At 39.6% G+C, this 20,441-nt stretch overlaps 1 protein-coding gene across 7 annotated transcripts in view; it reads left to right on the top strand.

Moving 5' to 3' along the window:
• Positions 1 to 14,764, top strand: part of FRMPD4 (FERM and PDZ domain containing 4) — a 775,708-nt gene extending 760,944 nt beyond the window's left edge. For 3 of the 7 annotated variants that reach the window (XM_043995169.1, XM_043995167.1, XM_043995168.1), the window contains 4 exons: positions 1,429 to 1,567; positions 7,132 to 8,193; positions 8,620 to 9,906; positions 12,079 to 14,764. In XM_043995169.1, the coding sequence (XP_043851104.1) occupies positions 1,429 to 1,567; positions 7,132 to 8,193; positions 8,620 to 9,906; positions 12,079 to 13,424 (3,834 nt within the window). In that variant the 3' untranslated portion in view covers positions 13,425 to 14,764. Of the gene's footprint in view, positions 1 to 1,428; positions 1,568 to 7,131; positions 8,194 to 8,619; positions 9,907 to 12,073 lie in introns of all 7 variants that reach the window. The other 4 variants (XM_043995170.1, XM_043995172.1, XM_043995171.1 and 1 more) reach the window with 2 other exon arrangements.
• Positions 14,765 to 20,441: the final 5,677 nt, after the last annotated feature.

Raw genomic sequence — 20,441 nt, 5'->3', positions numbered from 1 at the left:
CTTGGAGTATTTTTGTGTGAGTGGTTATGTATATACACATGTGTCTGTCCACATGTTTGCATGCACATACATATGTGTCCACATGTGTGTATATTTTATACACACATATACATAACCACCCACACATAAGTACTTCAAGAATCTATGATCTGGGGGCAGCTAGGTGACACAGTGGATAAAGCACCAGCCCTGGATTCAGGAGGACCTGAGTTCAAATCTGACCTCAGACACTTGACACTTACTAGCTGTGTGACCCTGGGCAAATCACTTAACCCTCATTGTCCTGCAAAAACAAAACAAAACAAAACAAAACAAAAAAAGAATCTGTGATCTGTGTCCTTTGGGAGCTCCCTCTGCCAACTGTAACTCAATAAAATAGCATATAGTGTATATATACTCACATGTGTATATACATGCATATACATGTGTGTTCACATATACATACCAGCCACATCTAATTACACATACACATATTCAATGCATGTGTGGGCATGTGTGGGCCTATGATTATATGTGTGTGTATATATGTGTGTGTATGTATTGATTATATTATATATATTTATGTCTAGATATATATTTATATATGTATATGTAGCTATATTGCTGTGTGTTTCTCATCACACTGTAAATAGAGCTCCAAGAAGATATGGGCAAGTCACATGATATGTACCAAATATATCCAGTCACTCAAAAACTTCTGAGCAGCAATTTCAATCCCTTCACTACCAAAGTGCGGGGAGAAGGGGAAATACCTCTTTAGTTCTTCCTCATTTTTCCTTTTCCTTTGTCCCCATGTCTGTTTCTTTGACCTAGTATCACTATTTCTAGAAACATCTAGCAAGGATTTTTGTCAACACACATCTCTGTTAGCCTTAGTGATTTTGCACTTTATTTTAAAGTATGATATCATCCCCTAACTTTTTGACCTCATTTTTTTTTGGTTTCTCAGTCATTTCCACCTGATTTCTACAACTCTAACACTAATTCTCACTCTAATTCTTAAACTTTATCTTCTTGCTATTTTCAGATTAGAGTCTGGTTCCTGATAACCAACTCCCTGTAATTCTCAATGTCTTAGATGCCATATCTTTAGAATGAAAACTGGAATATTTTCTTTCTAGAGCAATTGGATTCAATGTTGTTCTGGTATTTGTTTTCTTTACTTTTTAAACAGGGTTCATGGAATAAAACTTTCCATTTTCTAGGATGTTACATGAATTCACAATTTGCAGGTTCTCCTGAATATGAATATGAAAAGTCTTTCCATGCTGGGCATGTCTAACTTGTTCATTTGTTGTTCTCCATCGAAGCATTTGCAAAGAAACTCCTTTCACGTACACTTCATAAACATAGATGTCTAGACACTGACATTTCAGTTAGGTGTTTTCAAATGGACGACCTTTAACCAAAACTTTCTCTTGTTTCTAGCCTATTATTTTGCTAATGGAACCATCAGATGCCATGAACCTTGCCTGTTTAACAGCTGGTTATTATAGGCTACTAGTAGATTCCAGACGGTCAATATTTAACATGGCCAACAAGAAGAATACAGGAAACAGAGAAACAGGTATTCTCTCTCTCTTTCTCTTTTTTTTTGGGGGGGGCGGTGTTTGGGGGGTGTGTGTGTGTGTGTGTGTGTGTGTGTGTGTGTGTGTGTGTGTGTGTGTGTGGTTGTTTTTTTGGCCAGGCAATGAGGGCTAAGTAACTTGCCCAGGGTCACACACCTAGTAAGTGTCAAGAGTCTGAAGCCAGATTTGAACTCAGGTCCTCCTGACTCCAGGGCCTGTGCTTTATCCACTGCACGACCTAGCTGCCCTAAGTATTCTCTTAATAAATGAAACTACCTCCCACATCCATCCCCAGTTATGTTCAAAGTGTGATATAATGAATAGGACCTGAAGCCAGGAGATTTCAGTTCAAATTCCAGAGCTCTGATACTAACTAGCTATGTGACCTTTGGCTAAAGACTTAACCTCTCTCAGCCCATTTCTTCATCTGTAAGATGAGGTACTTTCCCTACCTTCCTTCTGAGGCTGTTATGGGTACAGTGACTTGTAAACAAAAAGATCTATAGATAAAGCAGCTATTATAATGATGAGAGAGTTCAAACCTATCATCCCCCCCAAAAAAAAAGTAAAACATGATTTCGAGATTTTAACATAGATATATTTTACTAGCTTAACCAGACTAATGTAAAAGAAAGAAGAAAATAATTATAAAAACTAGTTCCCATAAAGCACTAGCCCTGGATTCAGGAGGGACCTGAGTTCAAATTTGACCTCAGACACTTGAGACTTACTAGCTGTGTGACCCTGAGCAAGTCACTTAACCCTCATTGCCCCACAAAAAAAAAAAAGTAAAAAGTAAAATTAAAAAATAAAACTAGTTCCCATGATTTTTGTTACATCCTGCTGTGAGAGTTGGAATAACTCCCCCTGCTAGGAGGAACATTTTATGAACTCTGGCCTGAGGACAAAGCCATGTGGCCTTGGCGTCAGGAAGTAATGCTTGCTCATGGGTACTGTCAATCAAAGCTACCAGCCAATTAGCTTGGAGCCGTGTGTGTGTGTGTGTGTGTGTGTGTGTGTGTGTGTGTGTGTGGATGGCCCTGTTTCCTGTTGGACACGAGGCTTCTGGGAGGAGGAAGGGGCAAGGGCACTCGCTCTCTTTGCCCTGGAACTTCGGTTTGAGTGGAGTTGAGACGCTGGTTCCCTGAGATATAGATAGATGAAAGAATCTTGGCCTCTTTCTCTCTGATCACTAGATCCTAATGCACTTTAATAAATGTTTAAAAGTCTAAACACTTGCTAAAGATTCTAATTTGTGGCGACCACTCATTAGATTTTTAGACAGTCTAGCTAGAATTTTAGCCCCTTACACCAGCATTGTGACGCTCTCATGAAATAATACTTGCCCCAAAAAGAATTTTGTTGACTTGAATAGGCTGTCCCTTTAAACCCATAAATAAGGTGGTGTCATTTGTTCTTTAAAGCAAGAGGCACTTTGTGGAGGTGAGTGCAGTGGGCCTGGAGTCAGAAGACCTGACTACAAACCTCTTCCGCTTACTCTAAAACCCTGGGGGATATTGCTTAAGATCCTCTGCTTCCCCATCTGGAAAATTGGAACAATAGTATTTGTACCACCTGTGTCATAAGTTATTACAAAAGTGCACTACAAACCTTAAATTGCTATCTAAATGTAAAATTATTATTATTATCAGTCTGTTAGAAGTAAAAATGGATCAGACTGCTAACAGTGTGTATATCAAAGCATTTTTCAAGGTTATAACATTAGGGCAGAAAGACCTAATAGATTCATTAATTAATCTATCCCGGGGCAGCTAGGTGGCGCAGTGGATAGAGCACCGGCCCTGGAGTCAGGAGTATCTGAGTTCAAATCCGGCCTCAGACACTTAACACTTACTAGCTGTGTGACCCTGGGCAAGTCACTTAACCCCAATTGCCTCAGTAAAAAAAAAAAAAAATTTTGTTTAAATTGATCTATCCCAGTGATAACTCAAAATAGCACAGGGAAACCTCCATTACTGAGTGAGCTGATGCAGACCAATTCCTCTCTGAGGTCTTGAAACTGATATCAGTGCCAGATCTATTCTTTGGAACCCCTCCCAATGCCTTCCATACTTCCTGGGATTACAAAGGAAAATGATGATGGTAACAGAATCTTCCCACCCTCCTCAGCAGCTCTGTGGGCTGTGGCAGTGGGAGCATGGAGAGCAACAATGGTATCTGGGTAAATGAGTTACCTTAATAATTCCAGGTACTCATCACTTCACAGACCAGACAAACCCTAGAATTAGTGTTGCTACTTTGACTTAAAAATTAACTCGTGCCCCGAGGCTTTGGCTTCCAGGTAACAATCTGGAGCCTCATTTTTCATCTCATTTGCTTGGCTGGACTCTCAGACCCCTGATGGTGTTTTTAGGAGGTGAAGGGAAAGAAGGAATAAATACTATAGCCATGTTTTTAAATGATGTGATGATGATGATGACAATAAATAACATTTATATAGCACCGACTATGTACCTAATACCATGCTAAGCATTTTATAATTATCATATCATTTGAGCCTCACATAATCCTGCAAGGTACATACTATTATTATCATCCCCCTTTTTTACAGATGAGGAAACTGAGGCAAATAGAGGCTAAATGACTTGCTCAACAGCACACAGCTAGTATCTGAGTCCAGATTTGAACTCAGGTCTTCCTGACTCTGGGCCTGTCATTCTATCCACTGTACCACCTAGCTGCCCCTGACACAACAATGTCATTATACATGTATACATTATTAAAATATAATATATATTATAATGCCTTCCCCAGAACTCCTTCATAGGTATACACAATGGACACTTAATAATGCTTTCCTCAGAACTTCTTTTCGACCAAGGGCCCTCGGGACAAATATGCACAGTCAAGGAAGAGAGATGGGGTAAAATCATCTAAAGGATAAAATAAAATAACAAACTAGTATTAATTGCTTTTTTTTGGTGAGGCAATTGGGGTTAAGTGACTTGTCCAATGTTACACAGCTAGTAAGTGTCAAGTGTCTGAGACTGGATTTGAACTCAGGTCCTCCTGACTCCAGGGCCAGTGCTCTATCTACTGCACCACCTAGCTGCCCCTTATTAGAGATTTTTGGGGGGGTGAGGCAATGAGAGTTAAGTGACTTGCCCAGGGTCACACAGCTAGTAAGTGTCAAGTGTCTGAGGCCCCATTTGAACTCAGGTCTTCTTGAATCCCAGGCTGGTGCTTTATCCACTGTGCTGCCTAGCTGCCCTTAATTGTTTTTTTTAATCAGTAAAATTAAGAAATGTCAAATATTTTTCTTGAGAGCAGGTAGGTAGACTTCAGTGCATTGCACATACCCTCTTTAGAGGACATAGGGGAAAGCCCAACATAATATGCCAGACTAGCCTTATGTGTCAAAATGAAACAAAATGAGAAACATGGTTAAGAAAAGGAGTTCTACTTAGGTATTGCAGGAGAAAGACATTCAGAGCAGGAGAAGGTTATAGCATTCATTCAGCCAACCATGGCTTTCCTGTGCCCATCATGCTGCTGATCTGCTGGCTTGTCATGAGCCTGAAAGTGGAACCAGGTGACAAGCTATAACCTGGTTTTGGTCCCTAGGGCACCAGAAAGCTACATCAACTGCCTGACATGTAGTCCCTTTAATACCATTGCTCCCCTAAATCAATGAAATCTCCAAGACCGTGTCAGTACCTTTTAAGAAAAAGAACAAGTCCAAACCATATGTCAGGGCATGGGGCAGATATTCCTCCTATCAAACATGGGTTAGAGTTGCAGAGGGAAAGAACATAAAAATGTTTGTAAAGCTAACTTGGTAGAAGCAATAGCCACATATGAAATCATAGATCCACTAGAGTACCAAAAGGGAATTCCAAATACTATTTAATAAATACAGAAAATCATTCATTAAAAAAAAAATTAAACACATTTTCTAAATAGTAAGCATTTAGGCACTTAGATGGCACAGTGGATAGAGTGATAGACCTGGAGTCAGCATGACTCAAGTTCAAATATGGCCTCCTATCATAACTAGCAGTGTGTCCCTGGGCAAGTCACTTAACCTCTGCCTCAGTTTCCTTAACTGAAAAATGGAAATAACAATGGCATTTATCTCCCAAGGTTGTTGTGAGGATTAAATAAGATAATACTTATAAAGCATCTAGCACAGAGTCTTCTACGCAGTAGGTACTTATTTTATGAGTAAATATTTCTTTCCTCCCTTTCTAAGCACCTTCTTTGTCCATCATGCTGTATTATTGTGATGCAAAGGTAAATTAATACAATTAATTACAGAATTAATACATTCACATCTATATGACATATACAATTAATAATACAATTGACTATTAATACACTAATACTATGTAATTAATATAAATTAGTAATTAATTAATTTGGTTGATTAATTAGTTCCATTCTATATTATGACAAGTTAAGAAGAGAGGCTAAAGACCAAAAAAGGCTATTCCAGCACTTTAACCCAGTACTATCACACTTGGGATAAGATTTTTTTGTTTGTTTTTGTCTTCAAATTTCAAAGCTAATTTTTTCTTTGTAAATCAAGCTATTTTTTTCTTCTTTGAATGCTAAAAATTGTACACATGCATAAAGAAATTGCTTATGTTTTAGGAGTTTTCTTAGTAAAAAGGATACAAATGCACCATGGAACCAAAGGCACACTGCACTCCTCAGTCAATGTCATCCTGAGAAGCAATAATCTACCTAATTTACTTGTACTTCTCCTTCAGAATGGTTGCAAAGTGCATTTTAATATTTATTTAAGCTTTGAAAATATAGTTCTTCTTGAAGTCTTCAAGAAAAACAGCCCTGGGGGCCAGCTAGGTGGTACAAGTGGATAAAGCACCAGCCCTAAATCCAGGAGAACCTGAGTTCAAATCCAGCCTCAGACACTTGACACTTACTAGCTGTGTGACCCTGAGCAAATCACTTAACCCTCATTGCCCTGCCCCCGAAAGAAAGAAACAAAGAAACAAAGAAAGAGAAAAACAACCTTAACCTTGTTAGTCTGAAAGACAGAGAAAAAAGTAGCCTGTTCTTCTGGAATTGCAACACTATCTTGTAACCTGTTAGAGTGCCACATTATGTTTTCAGAGCTGAAGGCGCCTAGGCATAAATACTCTATAACTTCTTGGTAACTGAGGGCTGAGTGAAATCTAGCTTTTTCCCCACTCCTGTGCTCTATGGCACATTTGAACTAGTCATATTAAAACCAGGTCTCCCAGCTAGTCAAGATCAAATTTTTTTTTTTTTTTTTAGGCAATGGGGGTTAAGTGACTTGCCCATGGTCACACAGCTAGTAAGTGTCAAGTGTCTGAGGCCGGATTTGAACTCAGGTACTCCTGAATCCAGGGCTGGTGCTTTTATCCACTGTGCCACCTAGCTGCCCCAAGGGACAAATATTTAACTGAAAGGTCCTTAGCTGAGTCTCCATACATGTATAAAATGCTTGGCCAGCCAAACATGCAAGATAGTGAATGAATTAGAGTAGGACGTTTTCAAGAGCCATCACAGAAACTAGAATGCCCTGTAATGTGTCTTTGTGTGGATCTCTCTTCAGGTCATGAAACTAAAGGAAAGCAGAACCTCCTGAGCTCTGACTGGAACTGTGTACCGCAAATGACCACTTTCATTGCCGATGGGGAACAAGAGCCACAAATAACATACATAGACTCCAAACATAAAAACGTCGATATTGCCGATGATACCTTATGTCCAAAAGACCACAGGCATCTGTACATAGAAAATACCTATAATTCAGATGACCTCGATCACCACCTGACCAAACAAGGTGACTCCACCTGTGAAGTGGAAAGCAGAGGCCTTGGTCAGCCATCACTGCTGTCCTTTTCGGGCCTCGAGACAAGTAAAAAAGCCCAGGATTCTCCCAGGAATGCTAAAGTATCCTTTATTTTTGGAGAGCTTGCCTTGGATGATATTAACCCCAAAAACCTTGGTTATGAAAGACTATTAGATGAGAGTCCAGAAATGCTAGAAAAACAAAGAGCCCTTTACATGAGCAACGCCAATGATATTAAAGGCTTGGATTTCTCTCCAGATGCTGAAAGCATACAGTTTGTGACAAACTCTGTTTACGCAAACATCAGCGACACGAAGAACTTTGAAGCGGCCCAAGGCATTGAAGAGCCTTTGCTGCATGAGATCTGTTATGCGGAAAACACAGATGATGCTGAGGATGAAGATGAAGTGAGCTGTGAGGAAGATCTCGTGGTCGGAGAAATAAATCAGCCCGCCATTCTCAACCTGTCTGGGTCCAGTGATGACATCATCGACCTCACCTCCCTTCCTCCTCCTGAGGGGGATGACAATGAGGATGACTTCTTGTTACACTCCCTGAACATGGCCATTGCTGCTCCTCCACCTGGCTTCAGGGACAGCTCCGATGAAGAGGACTCCCAGCACCAAACGAGCCAGTTTAGGGAGGACAAGGAACAGGCCGGCAGCCTGCAAAATGATGAAATTCCTGTGTCCCTCATTGATGCCGTCCCTACCGACTCTGAAGGAAAGTGTGAAAAGGGGCTAGATGATGCTGTAGTCACCACCCTGCAGGCCTTAGAGGCTTTAGCAGCATCAGAGGAACAGCAGACAAATGACAATTCAGGTTCTTTCATGATTGTTACATTCATTCAATGATTATCATACCATTTCATTCCCTGCAAGCCATTTGCCCTTGGAAGTATTCATCCCTATTATGTTGTATAGCCTCATTGACGCATGTCTCATGTCATAGTATGTGCTGGACCTACTGTTACAGGGTCTTTTTTGTTTCTATTTTTGTTATTGTTATTGTTGAAGGGGTTTTTTTTTTCAGTGTTTTGCTTTTGTTGGTTTTTTCTTTCTTTTTTTTTTAAACATGTGGCACTTTTCCCCCCTCCCTTTCCAGAACAACTGTGCAATAAAGTCAGAATCCTTTTTTTTAAAGGAAAAAGAATATGTATTTTTATAAGAGATGATTCCCATTTTCTTACATGTATTCAAGTGCCTGCAATACCTCCATTAATTGGCTCTTATTTTTTATGGTATACAGGTGTAGCAATCTTGCGAGCTTATAGCCCTGAGTCTTCCTCAGATTCAGGTAATGAAACTAATTCTTCGGAAATGACAGAGAGTTCTGAACTGGCCACAGCACAGAAGCAGTCAGAAAACTCCACCCGAATGTTCTTGGCCACTAGTGAAGGCTACCATCCCCTTGTAGAAGAACAAACGGAATTCCCCATCTCCAAAACCCCCTCAGGAGGCTTGCCCATGAAGTCCTCCCAGGCCCTGGCTGCTCGATCAGCAGCCGAGCTACAATCCAAAGTCGTGCCTTCGAAGCAGATTCTTCCCTCCGATAACATGGAGATGGAACCGGAAACCATGGAGACCAAGTCGGTCACAGACTATTTCAGCAAATTGCACATGGGGTCGGTGGTGTATTCTTGTACCAGCAAAAGGAAAGGCAAGCTGGCTGATGGGGAAGGAAAAATAGCCCCTGAAGGGGCAGTGACAGGAAAAAAGCAGCAGGGACTTAAAAAAGCAGAGATGGAGGAAAATGCCAAAGGGAAATTTGGTACGCTGGCATCACGAGACAGTCCACGACTAAGCACTTTTAACCTGGAGAGGACTGCCTTTCGTAAGGACAGCCAAAGATGGTATGCGGCTGCTGATGGTGGAGCAGCTGAAAAATCTGGACCAGAGGTGGGGACTGGGAAGGCCTTTCAAAGAGTGTCTGGCCTTGGGACGATGGAAACGGAGTGTAAGGATGAAGGCAATCCTGAGGGAGATAATAGTGCTGCTCCTGGACTTGGCCAAGCTGAAAGTTTTCTGCCTGACATGACTTGTGTGTCCTCAGCCAAAGACGTCAACCATCATGAGGATGTCGATCTGTCTGCTGATGACCATCCTTCCAAGCTTCCTGAAGCTGAGCAGGGTGTGGCTCGCCTTTGTGACTATCACTTGGCCAAGCGGATGTCATCTTTGCAAAGTGAAGGACATTTTTCTCTGCAAAGCTCCCAGTGCTCTTCGGTGGATGCTGGGTGTAGCACAGGGAGCAGTAGTACCTGCCCTACACCTGTGGAATCTCCCCTCTGCACCTCGGATGGGAAGCACATTATCTCTGATGCCTCAGGGAAGGGTATGAGTTACATTCCGGCAGATGAGAGACCTGCTGGGCTTCCCAATCCCGGGGCTACTTTTAAGGAACTGCACCAACAGACTGATCCTATGTGTCACCGGATGACAGTGCCTGTTATGCATACAGCTGTTAATGCTGAGCCATTGTTTGGCACTTTGAGAGATGGATGTCATCGGCTCCCCAAGATTAAAGAAACCACAGGTACAGCGCCAGAGAAGTGATGGTTTTGACTCTTTGGGGTATCACAAGCCAGAGGTGTATAAATAGAATTTACATTAAACTTGAAAAGGTGATTTAAGGAAAGATGCAAAAGATACAGACAGGCAGTCGATTTAAATATCAACCATATAGTTCCTGAACTTTAATATCCTTTTAGGTAACTAAATTAAAAGCCATTTTAAAGTTAGATTTATTATTCACATTTATACTGTCTGTACACTCTTAGGGTTTAAATGAAAAAGGTCGAATCCCTTTTATGGCCAAATACAAAATGTGGGCTTTTATATATATATATATATATATATATATATATATATATATATATATATATATATATATATATATATATATATATATAGTATGCATGACTTAAGAGACATTATTTGACATCATGAATTCAGTTCAATTCAACAAGTAAACTCCTACCGTATACAAAGAACATAGTCATTTGTTTTTCATCCTCTGTGGACCTCTATTAATGATTTCATTATCAGGGAAAGAAAGAGAATGATTGGGGGCAGCTAGGTGGCTCTGTGGATAAAGCACTGGCCCTTGATTCAGGAGGACCTGAGTTCAAATCTGGCCTCAGACACTTAACACTAACTGTGTAACCCTGGGCAAGTCACTTAACCCCCATTGTCCATTAAGGAAGGAAGGAAGGAAGGAAGGAAGGAAGGAAGGAAGGAAGGAAGGAAGGAAGGAAGGAAGGAAGGAAGGAAGGAGGAAGGAAGGAAGGAAGGAAGGAAGGAAGGAAGGAAGGAAGGAAGGAAGGAAGGAAGGAAGGAAGGAAGGAAGAGAATTATTATTAAGATTTGGAAGAGACATCATATATCATTCAGGTTATACCTATAGCCAAATGTCCCAGATTTTCCCAAAAAGTCTCCATTTCAAGTAATCTGTCCCACAGTCACTATAAATTATTCCAAAATGTCCCAAGAATTGCAATATTTCAACAAAGAGCAACTGAATAAGTCAAGGTAAAAGGGGTTAAATACAGGATATTCTAAGTAGACTGAAGAAACCTCAGTTACTTATGGCTCTAAAGATTAGCATAATTCCTGATGTTTCTGGTACACATAGCACAAGTACAGCAGTGGGATTGTCCTCTGGCTCTCACCGATGACAAAAGCGAATAAAAACCATAATATCTGTGTGGTTATGGCAACAAGGTAATATTGGTTGGTGATATATCCTGATTTTTAGTTTGGAACCCATGCTCATTCTAGCCATACTTAAACCATAGCAGGCAGGCTGGTGTACATAATGGTGTTCTTAAAGACCCCTAGAAAGGAAGGATTCCATAATGTTCTTTTCCAGCATCCAAAGAATGCCAATAACAGAAAGATAACTTTCACAGTTAATGTAACTCTTGACAAATTAATATGCATTTTAGGCCAATACATGGGCTAAATAAATTCACAGGAAGTGAATTCTTTCAAGAGTGTCAATCCAAATGAAATTCAACTAACTGAATAATCGATCTCTTCATAGGATGTATTGCCTAAAGGTGTTGTCCAATCCAAAGAGCTAAACCAAATATCCACTTACTAATAGTGGCTTAATTCATGAAGCTGTCATTATCCCCAAGGAGTAGATTTTGCTACTCCATTTATGAATAAATCAGTTGTCTTCGGATTGGAAGTTTTCAATATCCCTTCATTATATTAGGCATTGGCTGCCTCCATTAAAAGTGTTACTCTGATACTTCACCTTGGTGGGGGGTTCTTTTTGGAGTTGACCCTGAGTTCACAGAGTACAAGCAGTCATAGATTGAGCCTAAATGAAAAGGCTTCAAATAGAGGATGGGTAAAAGACCATTAGTCCGTTATATAAAGACCCAGCTACCCAAGCATGCAGAGAATCATCACCAGAAGGTTGACAAGAAGGTGATGATTTGGGGGGTGGGGGAAAGCAACTCATGAAAGGGTCCATCTAAGACACCCATAGAGAAGTTGTGATCTTATAAAATCATAGATCTATGGAAATGCAGGTATGGCACTTATTGAAAAACAAAGTCGCGCCCTATAAACTTGGCACGAATTTCCCAAAATGTGCATGAAAAATAGTTAGGTGCCCCCTAGGCACTGAGACAGAGATGATTGTCAGGGTGATGCTTAATGATTCTCTCTGTTTTTCCTACTCCCCCTAGTGTAGCTTTCACAGAGCCTGGGAAGGGAAGACGAGGAGGCATGTCTTCAGCTTTTTCTCAACATCCTAAAGCTGATTCCATCATGCTATCATCCAACATTCACTCTGAATCAAAGGTGCCAAGTCCAAATCAAGACCCTAATGATTTTCCCAAAGCGAACCAGGCCTACGGAGTGGCGATGAGTTTGTGGCCATGTGAGCTGAGGGGAGGTAGCCTCCGAACGCCACAGAACAGAAGGGTTCTGAGACGTAGCAGCAGTGTCATTTCGGGATCCCCGGGCGTGGACACCTATCTGGAGAGGAAGAAGGCTGCCGCCGCCAGCTTGAAATGTTCTGGTATCCCAGAAGCAGCTGAGTCCAAATCGGAAAAAAGGGTTGAAATTCCCCTAGGCAAAAAGTTAACCAAAAGTTACTCACAAAATTCCATGAACTTAGGCCCTGAAGGGAAAGAGAAGAGGAAATCTTCAGGGACCCACAAGGACTCCAAGCTCTATAGAACTTTACCTTTGCGGAAGCTGGAGGCCAGCAACTGGAGATGCCGGGGGCCCTTTAGTCATTGCTTCCTGAACAGAGGGCAAGAGGAGGATGGGGATGAGGAGGAAGAAAACAGCGAGGCTCGTCGCCGAGTCTCCTGCCTCTATCAACCTGAAATGTCCCGTGAACTACCAGAAGCAGCCAGCCCGCCCTTCCCTGCTGAAATCCAGAAGAAGGCGATGGTGGTGGGGGAGATCTCCAAAGTTCTCCCGGGCGGTGCGCAAGCCCCCGGCAGTCCGACCTCGGACTTGAACTTGAACCCCTGCGAGCTGGCTTTCGAGGGGCGCATTGCCAGGATCAACACCCTGAAAGAGAGCAAGTACGCGATGCCCAGCGGATTCATCGCTGCCCAAAACGATGCCAACGAGCTGCTCTGCCTGGTCCGGTCCTGTGCCGGGAAGAGAGAGGAATCGTCGCCCCGGGCAACCAAGCACGACCTGAAGCTCTCCCAGTACAAGCAGCTGTTAGCCATAGAGTCCAGACATCTGGGAAGTGCCTGCAGGAAAATGGCTGTGGCCGACAAGAGCCCCGAGGAGATGCTGGCGGCCGTGACCTCCAGCTTCCAAGTGCTCTGCTGCCTGACCGAGGCCTGCCTCCGGCTGGTCAAGGTCGTGAGCTCCGAGGCACAGCGGCAGGAGATCGTGGACAAGATCGACGAGGTGGTCATCAATTACATCTGCCTCCTGAGGGCCGCCGAGGTAGCCACCGGGAAGACGTCCGGGGACCCCAGCTTGCGACTCTTGGCCCGACACTCAACCACCATGGCCGCCATTGTAAGCACACTAACACGATCTCTGAAGATGCTTTTAAATAAATAAGTCGGAAGAAAAGGTGTGAAAGTCACTTCATGAGCGACCTTTGCAAAGCCATACATAAACTTTTATTTACTCTCTCTGTACTGACTATGAACAAACAAGATGTTCTCTCTCCTCTCCTCTGTATATTTTGTTATTTTATATAAAAATAGGTATGAAAATCAAAAGTCACATTACTGAATAGCGAACAAGTTACTAATCAGATGTATTCTGTTTGTAGATTTCTCTCTATATATATGTAAAAGAAGTATATGAAGAGGGTGGTGACTTCGGCTATTTTTCATATAGTCTAAACAGGTCTAGGATGTGAAATTTTAAATACTGCAGTGTCAGAAGAAGAAAAAAAATGTACCTTCCCCCACCCCTTCTAAGTTTATCCTTGGGAGCCACAACATTCATATTTAGAAGCAAGAAATTGAATCATAATGTATATAAAACAGCAGTTAATGTTTTAAAATTATAATTTTTAAGCATTGGAAATAACAAAAAAAGACATTTAAAAACCCAAAAAGCTATTATAAATTATTAGAAAATATATATAATAAATTGATTTTTGTTCATATTGCCTGGTTACTTGTGTATTTTCTAAGCACTAAGGTTTCTCGGGAAAGGATATTTTATTTTTTTGTGTGGGGCAAAAAGGGTTAAGTGACTTGCCCAGGGTCACATAGCTAGTAAGTGTCAAGTGTCTGAGGCCACATTTGAACTCAGGTTGTCCTGAATCTAGGGCCAATGCTTTATCCACTAAGCCACCTAGCTGCCCCTGGGAAAGGATGTTATTGATGTCTTCCAGTCTTTCTAATAGAAAACTCCATGGGGTAACGATGGCCAGATGAATAGGAACTGGGTGTAATTTCTCAAATATTAATTGGAAAGGGAAGGAAAAAGGATGGGAAGAAGGAAAAAATTGTTTCTACTCTGTTAATTCATTTTTCTCATGCTGTTTACAAATGGCATCTCAGAAGTGAAGACAGGTAGATTATTGGATAATCTATGGAAGCTGCCCCTAATTCTAAACATGGATTTTGAGATGATCTGATTGTAGAGAACAAGAGGACCAACTTTACAAAAATTGAATTATTTGACTGGGGGGAAAAGGTCTACTTGTACAAAATGTCAAAACATATGCCTTAAAAACTTAGTTGTTTTGTTTCCACCTCAATTGGTGTGCTTTTTCTTAGAGAGAAACACTTCCAGAGATAGCAAAAAGCATGAGTAGAAATCAATTAGTGATTATTAAGAGTAAATGCAGGGACATCTAGGTGGTACAGTGGTTAGAGCACCAACCCTGGAGTCAGGAGGACCTGAGTTCAAATTTAGCTTCAGATACTTGACACTTATTAGGTGTATGACCCTGGGCAAGTCACTGAACCCCAACTGCCTCACCAAAATAATAATAATAATAATATTTTTAAAAGAAAAAGTAAATGCAGATCCTGAAATGTAAACCATATCATGCACCAGAACCTTGGAAGTGCAATTTAGTAAAAAATTCATTGGCTTTGGATCCAAAAGATTTGATCTGAATCCTGACTCTATTATTCCCTACCTGGGTGACATTGGATTACTTTACATCTCTGAACTTGTTTCCTCAACTGTATAATAGAAATGATGTTTCTCTAAGGTCTCCCCTAGAGCAAAAATCCTATCTCTGAACTCAGTGCATGGACAAAATCCTTACTTACTTATTGCTTCATCTTTGTGGATAATATGGACTATTGACCATACTTTTCAATATGGTCATTTTATATAAAAATAGATAGAGAATTCAAGAATCACATTTACTAAAATAAATAAATAAAAGATGCATAGATAGATAAATAAATAAATAAATAATAAAAAGTTTTAAAAGAAAGAAACTAACCATTTAAAGGGAGCAATTAGGTAGCACAGTGGATAAAGCACCAGCCCTGGATTGAGGAGGACCTCAGTTCAAATCCTGCCTCAGACACTTAACATTTACTAGCTGTGTGACTCTGGGCAAGTCACTTAACCCTTCTTGCCCCACAAAAAGAAAGAAAGAAAGAAAGAAAGAAAGAAAGAAAGAAAGAAAGAAAGAAAGAAAGAAAGAAAGAAAGAAAGAAAGAAAGAAAGAAAGAAAGAAAGAATAATCACATTTACTGAATGTTGTACAAGTATTAATCAGATGTGTTCTATTTATAGAATATATTCTATAGAATATCACTTAAGATAGTCCATGTTATAAAGGTAATGTTCTTTCAATTCATGATCATTGATATCCCTACAGATCATATCCTTAATTCTTTTTTTAACATTCTGTAAACAAGAGGACATATGGCTTTCCTGGAAATACAAAAGAAACTGTGAGAAGCAATAAGTGTATATTTAGCTAGAAAATAGTATTTACACTAGAAGGATTAGGTGTGTCAATTACATCAGCTGATGAAAGAATTTTTGTTTACAATTTTGCTATAATTTACCATAATTTTTTCTATCTGTGCTAATACACTTTGAGTACAAAGAATTACAAGTAGTTATTAAAATTTTACTTTTAAAATTTTTTAAAATTTCATCCTCTGTCTCCAATACGTGCTAATATACTGTGTCAATTGACACAGCTTGATTTTTCAACGTATTGTTAAGTTGCGGTCCTTCTTTATTGTCCCAATCAACTAGAAATTATTTTTTTCTAATGACTATCTAGGAAAAAAAGAACAATAAATTTGAAGTCAGAGGGCCTGGGTTTTAAATCCCACTTCTGCTGTTTCCTACCACGTATTTGAGAATGGCTCCTCTCTGAGCCTTGGTTTTCTCATCTGTAACATTAGAGGTTCAATTAGTTCATTTCTAGCCTCCCTTCCAGCTTTAAGTACACATCCTAGTGTCATAACAAAGTCATTATATCATCATAAAGTATAATCTAAATCTATTTCTACCATGTTATCTGAAACATTCAGTAAATTCTTTGAGGACTATAGTGGTCATAGTTTACATTTATAAAGCACTCTTCCTGAGTTCAAATCTGGCCTCAGACACTTACTATCTGTGTGACCCTAGACAAGTCACTTACCTCTGTTTGCTTCAGTTTCCCCATCTGTAAAATGAGCTGGAGAAGGAAATGGCAAAGCACTCCAGTATTTTTGCCAAGAAAAAGCCAAATGGGGTCATGTCACTGAACACACACTTTTATAAGTATTGTCTTTATGCTCACAGTAAAGTTGTAAGATACTAATTGTAATGATTATACCCTTTTAATATATGATGAAATTGATAGGTTAAATGATTTGTGACCAAGGTCACACAGTCAGCAAGTTTCAAGCCAAGACATTAACCTAGGTCTTCTAAATCCAAATACAGGTATTCTCGCCACCACCTGACAGCCTGACATTATATAACCTCTTAAACTAGAGACTTGTACTGTCTCATAGGAGAAATAATTCCATAAAAGAACTAGCTGAAAATACTGGAGATGTTTAAACCTAGAGAAGAAAAGAAGCAGTGTGAATACAGTGGCCTTCAAATATTTGAAATGTTTCATGTGGAAATGCGATTAGACAAAAACACCCCTAGAAGGCAGCTGAACTAGATTAAATGCATTGACCAAAAGCATTGTTCCCAAAGGATAGTTGATGAAAAAAAAAACTTTCTTTTTCATAGGGTATTGGAGAGTAGGGGGAACTTTTTTTACAAGGGAAGACTTTATGGGAGTGGTAAATATATAGGAAAAACAAAAGGCATCCATAAAATATTTTGGGGGATCGATTAGACTTTTCTATTAGGTTACAGAGGATAGAACAAGGGAAAGAAATTATACAAAGGCATTCCTTGCAACTCTATAATTCTATATGTGCAACTGGCAGGTAGCTGGAATAGTGAGTACTGGGCTTGAATTCAGGAAAACATGAGTTCAAATCTTGACTTAGACACTTATCTAGAGAAATCAGTTAATTTATCCCAGCTTCACTACTTATAAAATGGGGATACTGATGGCTCCTATCTCACAGGGTTGTTATGAGAATTAAATGAGTTAAAATTTGTAATGCACTTTGTAAACAGGGTGGTACAGTGGATAGAGTACTGGGCCTGAAGTCAGGAAGACTCATCCTCCTGAGTTCAAATCTGGCAACAAATACTTACTAGTTGTGTGACCCTTAGAAAGTCACTTAACTGTGTCTGCCTCTGTATCCTCATCTGAAAAATTTCCTAGAGAAGAAAATGGCAAACTATTCCATTATCTTGGCCAAGAAAACCCTAAATGGGGTCACAAAGAGTCAGACACAACTGAACAACAACAACAAAACCCCTAAAATGAGTTCACAAAGTTTAAAGGGCTATATAAATGTTTTATTACTATTACTATTACTATTACTATTACTATTACTATTACTATTACTATTACTATTACTATTATTAGCATCCCATCTTTGTTACTTATTAGCTTTGTGACTTTGAGCAAGTTCCTTAACCATATGTAAAGTAATTTTCATACCTGAAAGTGTTTTGTAAACTTAAAAACCCATATTATTATTTGAATCCCAGCTTTGTTACTTATTATCACTGTGACTTTGTGAATTATATAACTTCTACTTCTATTATTATTGTTATTATTATTACAATTAATAGTCATTTGATTTTCCACAAGTCTGGGAAAACCTTATTAATCCACACTAATCATGGCAGTTTGAATTAGAAAAGTATTTTTATCCTAAATAATAGCATTTTTATTTTATTACTTTCAAGTACATACTTCACTTAGTTTTTATTTTTTTTAATGTTTGGGAGACTCTCTATGTGTGTTTATACATAAATGTATGCATTCATGTACGTATGTATGTGTATGTATATATATACACATAGATTTACACATAGATATGTGTGTATGCATATATACATGCATACATATATGGTCAATTAGCACTAAATATGTCAGTGTTTATTATGTATATCCATACACTGAAAGTATTTGATAATTTGCAAATAATGTATATTCAGTTAATCCAACCTCATCTTGCTTATACATACTATCAGTTTGCCTGATCTGTTAAAAAAGTACTTGCTAAGCAAAGTCCTTCTACACACATGACTCCAAACTATGTACTAGCCATGACATATCAATTAAGTCCCATTCCTATATTTTTAAAAGGTATAAGGGGCAGCTAGGTGGCACAGTGGATAAAGCACCGGCCTTGGATTCAGGAGGACCTGAGTTCAAATCCAGCCTCCGACACTTGACACTTACTAGTTGTGTGACCCTGGGCAAGTCACTTTAACCCTCATTGCCCTGCAAAAACAAAACAAAACAAAAGGTATAGGGGCAGCTAGGTAGCTCAGTGAATAGAGCACCTGTCCTAGAGTCAGGAGGACCTGAGTTCAAATCAGGCCTCAGACACTTGACACATACTAGCTGTGTGACCCTGGGCAAGTCACTTAACCCTAATTGCCTCACCAAATTTTTTTTTAAAAAAAGGTATGGGTTAGGGGCGGCTAGGTGGTGCAGTGGATAGAGCACTGGCCCTGGATTCAGGAGTACCTGAGTTCAAATCCGACCTCAGACACTTAACACTTACTAGCTGTGTGACCCTGGGCAAGTCACTTAACCCCCATTGCCTCACTAAAAAAAAAAAAAAAGGTATGAGTTATTTTTTTAACATTTCTTCTGGAATATCTAGCAATATTCTTAGACTCAATGTGTCCACTGATGGATCCATCATGGAATCATTAGCCTGAAAGGTGAAAAGGTCCTCTAGAGATTATCTGGTTTGGTCCCTTTCTTCCTTTAGGTTGGCAACGTCTCTGAGGCCCAAAGAGCTTAATTTTCTCCCCACAAATTGAATCCCATTTCACTAGACCTTTCCCTCACTGGTACCATTAGTCACTCAGCTTGAACTGTTGAGTTATCTTTGACTCCTTCACTCTTCCCTCTTCACCACATATTTCCAATGAGTCACTAAGTCCTACCAATTCTTCTTTGAAAAATACTAGATTTATATAGTGCCTTAAAGTTAACAAAAATCTTTCTTCACAATAACCATAATGTACAAGTACATTATAATTATATATACATATATAGACACATAAGATAGATGATAGATAACAGATAGATAAATAGATCGTTAAGTATTATCCCCATTTTTTCAGATAAGTAAAATGAGCCTTAAGGGAGGTTAAGCAACTTGTTCATGGTCACATAACTAGTAACTATCAGAATATGGATTTAAATCCAAGTTTCTTTCTCCTGTCTTAACCAAAACTCCTTCCACAATGCTGTTCTTTTCACTATTTTCACAATGCTGTTTTTTAAATCTTTGAAATTTCTCTACTATCTATTGTTTTTTCTTTATTACCACTGTTGTCATCCTAATTCAAGTACTTAGCACACAACATGCTAAAAATATTCTTTTCCAGTCACCAAATTTTAGGAAAGTTAATGACAAAGTGGGAATCATCTAGGAAGTGTTAAGGGCTAAAATTCTAGCTAAACTGTCTAAAATATCTAATGAGTGGTTGCCAATAAATTATAAGCATTAGCAAGAGTTAGACTTTTAAGCATTTATTAAGGAGAATAAGAATTTGGTAAAGAGAGAGAGAAAGGCCCAGATTCCTATCTATTAAAGGGAGAGCACATTTCTAGCTCCGCTCTCCACCAGAGTCCAGAGGAAAGAGCCCCAGACAGAGCGCTAGTCTCTTCCTTCTTCCTCCCACTACCCAACGTCACTTCCTGATGCCAAAGAAAAGACTCCTGGTCTTGCCCTCAAAGACCTTCGCTTCATGGGTGGAACTCTTCTACAGTAAGTCTCCAGCAGGTGGCGTCATTCCAATCATTACAGTTGGCAGACAGAATGATGAGGGGATTTGAAACTGTTCCACACAAAGATTAGCTGAAAGAATTGAAAATATTTATCCCAAGGAAGAGAACACAAATGAAAAATGGTCTTTGGTTTCAAAGGCTGCCATGGAGAAGAAGATTCAGAGCTCTACCACTGGCTAGTTCAGTGACCTTGGCCAAGTCATTTGTCCATTCCGAGTTTCAGTTTCCTTATCTACAAACTGAACTCGAAC

Source organism: Dromiciops gliroides, chromosome 3 (assembly GCF_019393635.1).
Source record: "Dromiciops gliroides isolate mDroGli1 chromosome 3, mDroGli1.pri, whole genome shotgun sequence".
NCBI classification, from domain to species: Eukaryota; Metazoa; Chordata; class Mammalia; order Microbiotheria; family Microbiotheriidae; genus Dromiciops; species Dromiciops gliroides.
The sequence above is the reverse complement of the archived record's forward strand: the minus strand, read 5'-3'. Positions and strand labels throughout refer to the sequence as shown.